Source organism: Taudactylus pleione, unplaced genomic scaffold, assembly GCF_031769625.1.
Source record: "Taudactylus pleione unplaced genomic scaffold, aTauple2 ptg000366l, whole genome shotgun sequence".
Classification (NCBI taxonomy): domain Eukaryota; kingdom Metazoa; phylum Chordata; class Amphibia; order Anura; family Myobatrachidae; genus Taudactylus; species Taudactylus pleione.
Genome location: NW_028284767.1, coordinates 2,938,717 through 2,949,716, shown reverse-complemented (window position 1 = coordinate 2,949,716; position 11,000 = coordinate 2,938,717). Strand labels below are relative to the sequence as shown.

The following is an 11,000-nucleotide window of genomic DNA, read 5'->3' as shown; positions in this document are numbered from 1 at the left end:
AATTGAATAGACCATAAGGGAGATATAGCTTTGATGGAACATATGTTGTCATAATGAAAGATCTGTGCAAACCACAGATCAGTTCTCAGATTGCCTCAAGGAGGTAGAGAAATTTTAATTGACTGATTTTATGATCAGCAATTAAAGGGAATTTAGCTCCAGGATTAATAAGGGCGTCATAAGGTTAATTTGACCCCCAGAGTCATAAGGTTACTTTGACTCGAAGATTTCTAAGGGCGCCATAAGGTTAATTTTGACCCCCTGAGTCATAAGGTTACTTTGACTCGAAGATTTTTAAGGGACCATAATGTAATTTGGTTTCGCAAGAAAGGTCAAAACGAGGGACAGTTTTTGATCATGGGGAGCACAGAGAGTAAGACTGTGCCTGAGGGTACTGCTGGCCAGGTTCTTAAGCTTTATGGAGAGAATAAGGCTGATAAGATAATGAAGATGTCCCACAAGGCTAATGTCCCTGAAAGTCAGAGCCGTAACTAGACTATTTGGTGCCCTGTGCCCCCTCATTTTTCAAAGGTACATAATGCATCAAAAAAGGGCCATGGCTTCATGGGGAAGGGCCAGGGAAGAGATAGGAGAGGCCAGGAGATGCTGGGGATGAAATAATAGGAAGCTACAAGCAAGAATAATAATAATCAGAAATTTGACTGGCCCAAACAGCACCCCCTGATCTGTGGTGCCCTGTGCGATGGCACCGGCCGCACTACCCTAGCTACGGCCCTGCTGAAAGTGCTTGGTTTAGTCACCACAAAATGATGGATGTGAGAAAGAGAAACAGGGGTTTTGTTAATAGGTATGATTTGAATGATACATTAGATGATCGGATTGATAAGTGCAACAGACTTGAATTTGAACGGGAAAAGGGACAGGATAAGGCACTTATAGATCATCTGACTCACCGCTCACGGCAGATCAAATTCTGAGCTATGTGCAGAGACCACAGGAAAACCAAACCTGGAGATGTGATTGTAAAGGGTGTCATTATTGGACTGATAGACAATGTACTGTCTGTAAAATAAGGAGAAAGGACAGACAAGACAAGCAAGACAAGAAGGCTAAATTAGCACCACAGCCTATTTATGTTGTGCAATCATCAGGAAAGCGACAACAGTGCCATTCCGGCAAAATACTGGTACACGTTTAAAAAAAAATATGCTAACAGCGTCACCTGTTGCTATAATTTTATCTAATGTTAAAATTTGTCAAAGATCTCAAACTTACTGTATATGTAGAATGGTTTGTGATTTCACTGCCCTCGTCTCAGTGAACTCACAGGAGAGCACACAGACAAAACAAGACATAGGAGTTCAATTCTAAATACCTCTATTGAACATGTAGACAGTCCAATGTGTAATAATCCAAATACCCATAGATCAAATAGACATAGGAAGAATAAAGTTAATCCACAGACATCTCGATACAAGGAACTGCCTTTCTGTTGTGGGAGGAGGGGGCATATATAGAGGAACTATTATGATTTTCATGACAGCCCAGACGATCCTTCATACAAAGCGACCCACAGCATCAACCCACAAGCAGAATTAAGAAAATGTTACACTTACGAGAGATAAGATGTATGCTTGGTTGGCTAAATTCTTAGCAGCTGTGCATGGGTGTAGAATGTGTAGGTGCAGAAATTGAATGGTCATAATGCTAGTTCTGAGTTGGAAAGTACTGTAAATTTAAAAGTGTACATGTAATAGTGTAAATAGATATGCAATCCTCAGATGAGGACAATGTTGACAGCTACACTTTAAGAAATTCCATAGGCAGAGTTGAAATTGCAGTGATAAGATGCTGATTTACATTGTCCAGCGAGGCGGTGTGAAGACGGACAGGATGAGACACTCATAGACCCCTTGACCCAATTGAATTTGGAGGAATGTTGTATTTTGAATAAACTAGTAGTTTTTTTTTCAAAACATATTTTTATAGTACTGCTATTGCACAACCATTAGCTTTGTATCATGAATAGAGTTTCTATTACGTTGTTTTGATAACAATGGAATGGTTGGAATGCAGAATTTCACAGATGAAACTGAGAAACTGTAAGTGCTGTAATGAAACAAATGTTAGTTTGTACGGTGTAATTACCTAATGTATGTATGTGAGGAGAGAAAGTCAAATTAATCTATAGTGAAAATTTGTATTTGTGTGCATCAAGTTATATCGATTAGTTGTGAAAAGAGAGAGCTTAAGTGAGGCTGATGCAAAGGGATATGATTTTTAATGTGTTGGGAGGGGTGTTCTCAATACAGAAGGTTTTACAAATGTTTTGCTGTGAGATATAGTTCTATATGATAGGAAATCAGGAAGTATTGAAGTGCCTATTAAAAAGGGTGGAGCCAAGTGAAAGGGTGGGCATGATGCCTGCTACATTGCCTGATGAAAACATGGGAGTTACCACAAGCCAGTAGGTGTGAGATAGGCAGGAGTGCAAGTATAGCACAAGCCCCTGCAACAAGCGATGATCACTTTGAAGAAATATATTTACATGGTGTAAAACACAAGCTGTAATTGTAAAATGAAATTGGTAAAGGTGATTTTCAAGCAGCAAAAAAAGAGGGTTTAATACATAGTAAAGCGGACTATGTTTTATAAGCTGACTAGTAGTTAATTAATGTAGATTTTTGTAAATAATAATGAAATTTAGATTACAATGTACTTCTTGACAAAATGTTTTATTGGTTAACGGATTATGAAATAGCTGAATGATGTACGCCTACAAATTAAGATGTTAAATTGCTTCAGAAAAATTAGCAGAAGATGTTTATACAAATATAGAATATAGGCAGGAGAAGAGTTAATCAGTACGGGACTACTGTGATTTAATACTATAAGAATTTCAAAGCATTTACTGGTTTAAATGTACTGTAATTCTCAATTGGTTTATGTTATGAATATCAGATTCACCAAGTATACAGTAGTATTACTTTAATATTACTATCCAAGGATGTACAGGTTTAAACCCAGTTATTTTTTTATTCCTGAGTTCAAAAAGAGGGGAGAAGAGAATTATGGCATTTTTGAGACAGAGAATTCAAATATGCAACTTTTTTCATTTTTTAAACCTTTCCTTTGATAAGGTCATGTTATTATGAGTTACACATAGATTATGTAGATTGCATTAGATTCATGTTTGCTGCTTTTCAATTGCCTACAAATGTAGCTGTAATTTAAGGTCAAAAGCACAGACCAGAGAAAATTCACTAGAGGTAAGAGACAATGCCCTAGCAGACCAAGCTGCCAAATAGGCCACAGTAAAACCCCTACCTGATATTCTCAAACTGGTGGCCATAACACCAGATACATTGGACCTGGACCTTTTTAAACAATTACAGGCCCAGGCCTCCACAAAAGGAAGTAGAAACCTGGAAAAGGCTAGGTGCATAACTTCAGGGTGATGGATGGATGATTGAGCACCATCTCTGTCTGCCACGTGCACTGTTCCCAGTCTTAGCCCAGATACTTCATGGAAATACTCAGCAGTCAAGAGATACTATGGTGAGGGTGCTAAACCAACATTGGGTAGCACCAGGCTTCAAGGCCACATAGGCCTACCCTCCAATTGTTACAGGGTGTGTATTCTGTGTTTTGCACAACCCAGGACAAGTAGTCAAGGTACTAGTAAAAAGTACCCCACAAACATGTTATCCCTTCCAGAGATTACAGATTGTTTTTTTATCCAGTTATTTAAAATGTTCTGGGTATTATTATGTTCTGTGCTCAGACCTGTTGTCAAATTGACTATGATTTTCCAAGGTAGCAAACGCAAAGGAATAAAAAAGAAATAAATCACAGAAGTAATTTGTATACTGTATATTAAGCACTTGAGGTAATAGAGAGTGACAAAGGTACACATTTTACTTAAAACATTTTTGGAATGTATCTTGGAGAAACTGAGGATAAATAGTTTCCAAATCAATGATAGAGTGTAAAGAGGGGACTATACAGTCAAATTTTAATTGTAAAAAGTTTGTTAGAATGTTTATTTTACTATGGTTATTAGTCAAGAACATTCTCAGTGGGAAACGTAGGATGATAGCTTATGAAATACTATTTAGTATAGCTGTTAGAAAAAGATGTGATTTCCTACAACACTTACAATATGAGCATCGTGACTTGATTCAATATGTGATGCATATATAATAGAAACTAACCAAAGTCCACCACCAGGTGTTCTCTTATATTCTAGATCCCAATTCAGATTGCAGCACCCACAAACTGCAACCAGGTGATTGGGTTGTGATAAAGAAGCATTTGAGGAAAAGTCCTAGAACTCAGATACGTGGGTCCTTATCACATTCTCCTAACTACTCCAATGGCAGTAAAGGTGGCAGAAAAGAGTACCTGGATACACGCCTCACACTGCAAGATCTTCATACAAGGGGAGTTGGAGTAATTTGAAATTATGAACAAATATATGTTGTTAGGGCCAAAAGCCAGACAAAGGCTTGTGGGAATGTATACTTTGCTTTGATTTGTTATAGTGTTAATTTTAGTTTTAATCTTTGAGTTGTCGTTACAAGTATTAAGATGAGTAACTGCATAAGTAGTGGTATATTAAGAGACAGGAAGCAGTAACAATATCTAGACTCGGGTAAATTTACTAAGATGGGAGTTCTATTAAGAAATAATGTTGCCCATAGCAACCAATCAGATTCTACTTCTCATTTATCTAGCATCTTCTAGAAGATAATACCTGGAATCTGATTGGTTTCTATGGGCAACATCACTTCTTAATAGAACTCCCATCTTATTAAATTTACCCTCAGTGTATAGAATGTTCAGAATGCAGAAGCTTTAGCCAAATTGTTTGATAATGTTAGAGATTACATATTTGATGTGCTTGAAATAATCACTAATGAACTGCAATTAAAAGTCAAGGTAATTGGACAGTTTAGACTGATCCTTGACTACCTTATGGCTGATTAATAAGCTATGTGTCACATAGTGAGATTAGCCTGCTGTAGTTATATAGCTGATAAATGTTCTGACCTGATACATGAACATATGAAAAATCAAAGAATTAAAGGACCAGTTCAGGAAAGTACAAAATGATCCAGAGTATGATCTTGATGGTAATGAATGGTTTTCATGGTTGAACCCAGCAAACTGGTTTAAGGGTATTGGTGGATGGATTTCAGGCATACTTGGTGTAATAGCTAAGGGATTAGTAATACTGCTTATGATATATATAGCAATACAATTGTTTATGTGTGTGATGGGAAAAATACTTACACTTGATTATTGTTCCAGGAACCAGACTCCAGCATCAGCTTCAATGGTGGTTCTTTATGATAGCTCTGCACAGACTTGCGTGATTTGCAAAAAGAAAGAAGCTCTGCTTGAAAAGGATGTATGTGAACTTTGTATGGCGACTGCAGAAAGACTATATATGAAAGTTGGACAAGATAAAGAGGACACAGGACTGTAGGGACTGAGGGATTCACCACCTATATATGGTCTTGAATGGGAATGGATGTTGCCCATGCAGCTACCTCATTGAAAAGGGATAACTTGTTGTGTGAAGTAGGGACCAGATGCATAGGAGGTGGAACCAAGAGTTAGGTAGGCTAGATGTCTCAGATTTGAATAAAAAGGAGGGAAGTTTTTCAAGTCAGGATTTGATGCCATCTTGATCAGAGACACAATCTTGTTAATATAGAGGCATTTTGTGATATTCTTGAAACACAGCAGGTTAATTCAAATCTTGGAATTTCTCTGTAGACAAACAAAGGAGAGATTGGAAAAACGCACTGAAAAGTCCTTGCTGACAAATATATTCCATATATCTCTAAAAACCTTTCTAGGGACCCTTTGCATAAATTTGCGAAATATTACCTCTGTAGAGGCAGAAACGAGCACACAGCTGTACTGTTATCTAAAGTTTCTGGGAATATGCAAGATCTTGATTTACTGAGTTTCTGGGAATATGTAATTTCTGACATGTGCTTATTGGAATGTATCAATTATTAGTTTGTTTTATATATTTTAATTGGGAAATACACTATAAGATAATTGGTTAGGAAATTAGCCAGAGATGAGTGCGTAGTAGGCAGATTTTAGAGTTCCATAGCACTCTATGTTAAATTAACCTATAAATACCACGTATTGAGTACAATAAAATGCAGATATACTTCATGCATACAACTGTATGTGTGTGTATTTTCTCCCGCGGTAACTGCAGATAAGAAATTGGTTGGTTGCTATCTGAGCTACAACGTGAGCCTGACAGGTTTATGAGTCTCAATTAATCAACACTTTGACAATCTTCAACATTCAATGTGTCTTCATCGTGTGTGATTTAGACATATCAGGCCTATGTAGTATGTTGCTGTGACGTTGAACCTCGGTGAAGGTATCTTGTACATTATTACTTATTCTTTGAATAACATTTTCATTAAAAAAAGTTTAATGTACTAGTGACTACAGGGCCGGATTAAGGGGGGGGCAACAGGGGCGGTCACCCCGGGGCCCCCACACACAGAGGGGCCCCCACACAGGGTCGATGTGACCCTGCCGAGAACAGGTGAAAGCAGCACTTGTTCCGGGAGGAGGCTCTGTGGTCGCGTCTATTCTACTGCATGCAGCAGCACAGTCAGTGCTGCTGCATCAGCTTTCTAAGGGGGAGAGGGGGCAATATGTGTATATATGTTAGTGTGGGCATGCTGCTGATGTGTATGTGTGAGTGTATGCCCCTGTCTTCATGTGGCCTGGGGGGAGGCCTCCGTGTGGGTCTTTCGGAGGGGGGATATAAGCTCAGCTCGGCTCTGTGTGGCTTGAAGGGGGCCCCCACAATTTAGTTGCCCTGGGGCCTCACAAGCCTTAATCCGGCCGTGAGTGACTACCACCTTTCTTCTCATAAGAAACAGACCATAAGGCCAGCGTTGGCAGTTAAAAAGTTGACAAACCCTTTAAAGACATAAAACCCTAGTCACGACTGTCTATATTTTTCTTATATACATTTATACTATCACCCTATAAAGAAAACCAAAAACTATTATATACATGTGTTTCTTTATTTTCTTAATGCTTGAGTAAAAGAATTTAATATATATGAAAATGTATAAAATTACTGCAATAGTACTTATACTGTAAGTATGAAAGATATATACTGAAACAGAAACCAAAATCTCATGTGCCTTTACAACATGTCATTCTAGGATACATTTTACACATCAGATTGTAAACAGCCATTGTGAAAGTTTCCCCAATTTGTCATTTTATACTGTTCTAACATGGAGAAGAGATTTCTTATGAATTGCTGACTTTCTTCAGATTTCTAGAAAGGAAAGGTTGACGCCTTTCATACAATCCTTGTAAATCTTTTCAAACTCTTCATCCTGAGCAGGAGTAAAATATTGCTTATGATCTCCAGAGATACCTATGAGAAGAAAATGTCTTTACGTGAATGTGTAAGCATTGGTAAAGTTCATATTGTACAATCGATATTGTTGATGTTCTGTTCACTACAGTTCTACATGTAATGCAGATACCAGTATTTTTTTTTGTTTGGGTGGGGGGGCAGATAAGCACATTGACAAATAACAGCGTAGTAGCCCATACTTTTGCAGATTCCTAGGTAAATTGTGATATCACTCAGCACACAATGAATAAGACTATGGGCTCTATTTATTAACGTTATTTTTACTAAAATAAAGTGAAAGGGTGTTTTCACACCCTTTTCACATTATTTTAGTATCACCTACAGTTTTAGTATCACCTATTTTAGTATCACCTACATTCATAGCAACCGCGAGCAGTCTTCCAGTGCAGCCCAGCAAACAGCGTGTGCTAGGCTGCTGTGATGAAAGAGGGGGGGGAGGGAGCTTTACCGGACCCGGGCCACCGCTGGGCCCCTCCAGCAAGCCCGGGTAATTTGTACCCGCCCCCCCCTCCCGGCACCCCTGGTTATGTCATTGGCATCACTGATGCCTGACGGACGGCCACTCACTGACACGACTTCTTCTGTGAACCGCCACCTGATGCTGCGGCTGATGGGGCCGGCTGGGGAGTGAGGAGTCAAGACCATCGCGACCATCTGGGCTTGCGACGAGACCCTTGTGGTAGGGTCTTGTGGCTGCAAGCCCCTATTAGAGCTTCCGGCTCTGATAGAGCCGGAAGCTCTCCCGCTGACAGCACTGGTGATGTCAGTGGGGCCGCCCACAAACGGGAGGCGTTTCTCATGAGAACACCTCAGTTTGGGAAACCACACCCCGCCATGCCTAAAAAACGGGGCGAGCTGTCGATCAACATCGACAGCCGCCCCTTTTGTAGTGAGCCACGGAGCGAGAGAATTTCTCTCTCACTCCGGGACTTGCGCACGTGCAGTATGGCCGCTGCGCATGCGCAGAGCACACCATCGACCCGCTCGTGAGTGCTCAAACGCTTGCGAGCAGGTCTGAAACAGGCCCCGTGTGCAGCACTGATGCTGCAGTCACACTGTCTATCCCTAACATAGTGCAGTGGCATCGGGCAGCTCTACAAGTGCCGCGGCTACCGCTCAGACATTACAGGGGCGGCCAGGCCATTAAAGTAATACACTGTGTGCCTAGACATAGCGGTGGCTGCGGCTGGCTTTACAAGTGTCATGGCCGCCACTCAGAATTTACGCAGGGGCCGGCCATTATAGATAGCAGTAGTACACTCCCATTACTAACAAAACCTGGCAGTAAGCGGCGCCCCTAAGCAGCTGCCTAACGGTGGCGCCGGCCCTGGTAGTAGCCCATACTTTTGTAAAGTACTGTGACTCATGAGACCTATCCACCATTACTGGTTATAGAACAGATACAACATCTTAATGCCTCAACTTGTAGTCTTTGAAACCAACTTTCATATTTGTGAATTATGCCTTTGCAATTATATGATGTCACATTCTAAGCAGAAACAAGCCACAGTCATTTATTTCTATATATTTTGAATAACCTAAAGTGCAAAAGACTAATTTAATCTTCTAGAATGCCATCTGCTGGATAGGTCTCATCCTCTTGTGTACAGATGGCTCTCTTGTACCAGGGTTATGGCTGGTACACATGCAGATGGATGGGGGCAGTGCAGTTGCATAGATGGGGCTGACCCTGAATACAGTTACATGCAGATCTTTGCTTTTATTTGTGACTTTGGGCCTGATTCAGAGGTGGATGCAGAAGCGGCCTCAGTCGCGTCTATTGGGTGGTCGGCCATCTGCGACTTTATGCAAATCCAATATGTACATTTGTGTATTTGAATGTTCAAGGACTGAGGCATCAACTTTCAGCATCCATCCACACAGCAATACTGATTTGATTTCACCAGTCATGTGTCAGGTGCAGTTTCTCTGACCACGGCCTCCTGTGCTTGCGGCTGTGCGGCTGTTAAAGAGGCCACTTACAGTACATTGAAACACCTAAGACACTCCTATAATAAGCCTACTGCATGGACCATGTTTGCTTGCACTAGCAGCCACCACCGAATATGTACAGTAGGTGCAGTTTCTCCGTCTGAGTATGAACTACATACACTTTTCTCTAGTTGCGCCTGAAATTAGAACTGCAACTCTGCAGGCACATAATGGGGAAGCATGTGCAGGGCAACTTACACACATGCACAGCAGCAAAAATTTGCTCCACTACGTCCGGCATTCGCTGTGCATACACCTCTGAATTAGGCCCTTTATGTGCAACTCTGAATCAAGCCCAAAATCTTCATGTGCAATTATAGAGATAGCAAAATCAAATATTTAGTGGTTGGAGCTTAAGAATCCATTGTTGCCTGGAGATAATGACCTTGTCCTACATAAGCAATGTGTTGTCATAAAGTTCAACTATGCTGTTAAGAGAATCTTTAATATGCTATACAAAAATACTTATCAAGGTGGGCAGTAAGGGGAGGTAAATGCCTGTTCTTGCTATATATCTATTAAAAGTAGGGATGTGCGCTGGACCATTTTTGCTGGATTTGGATTTGGCTCTGATTCAGTGTCCGGCTCTGGATTTGGATTTGCCAAAGCACTGTGGCTGGTTTTGTATTTGGATTTTTTACAAAAATGTACAAAAAAAAGCTAAAATCACATAATTTGGCCTTTTTTTGTTCCTAGAGTATTAATAACCTCAATAACATTAATTTCCAGTCATTTACAGTCAATTTAGACCACCTCACAGCTCACAAAATTGTTTTCACCATTATTGGCCAAAGGCTGCAGTGAGCTGACTGGTTACTAAGTGACAGAGCAGCGGAACAGACACCGCAGTTTAAAGCACATCTATGAAACATTATCACACAGCAGTGGCAGAAAAGAAAGGTAGTGCAAAATGGAATTGTCCTTGGGCCCTCCCACCCACCCAATGGGGTACGGCCAGCAAAGTTACAGTACTTCCTGTGACATGGCATGTAGATTGGTATGTGCGAGCAGTCTCCCAGAACACCGTGATGGGAAACGGTGCAGCTTCTCTCTCCCTGCAACTCTCACACCCTGTGCTGTGTGTTACTCTGCAGCTGCTACCCACCTCTGCCTCCTCCCCATGCAGGACTATCAGCGGTGGCAGCTATGCGATGGGGGGTAGGGGTGCTATCGGCAATGGGCCCCTGGAATCATGGGGCCCTTGGGCAACTGCCCATTTAGCCTATAGGTAGAGATGGCCCTGTACAGTGGGGTACGGCCAGCAGAGTCACAGTACTTGTTTACACGGTGGGCTACAGTCCGATGGGAGTGACAGTGCTTGTATACACTGTGGGCTACAGCCCGATGAGTCACAGTGCTTGTATACACAATGGGGTATGGCCAACAGAGTCACAGTACTTGTATACACAGTGGGCTACAGCCCAAGGAATCACAGTGCTTGTATACACAGTAGAGTATGGCCAACAGAGTCACAGTAATTGTATACACAGTGGGCTACAGACCAATGAGTCAAGGTGCTTGTATACACAGATTTTTTTTAATAATATGATTCTACTTTTTTTTTTACACTGGAGCAAATGGGCATGAGTACAGCGCAGCATAC

At 41.0% G+C, this 11,000-nt stretch overlaps 1 protein-coding gene across 2 annotated transcripts in view; it reads right to left on the bottom strand.

The window, feature by feature from the left end:
* Nucleotides 1-7,040: 7,040 nt before the first annotated feature.
* LOC148508424 (sulfotransferase 2B1-like) overlaps nucleotides 7,041-11,000 on the bottom strand; it is a 128,698-nt gene continuing 124,738 nt past the window's right edge. For both annotated transcript variants that reach the window (XM_088444471.1, XM_088444472.1), the window contains exon 7: nucleotides 7,041-7,402. In XM_088444471.1, coding sequence (XP_088300597.1) covers nucleotides 7,293-7,402 — 110 coding nt within the window. In that variant the 3' untranslated portion in view covers nucleotides 7,041-7,292. The remainder of the gene's footprint in view (nucleotides 7,403-11,000) is intronic.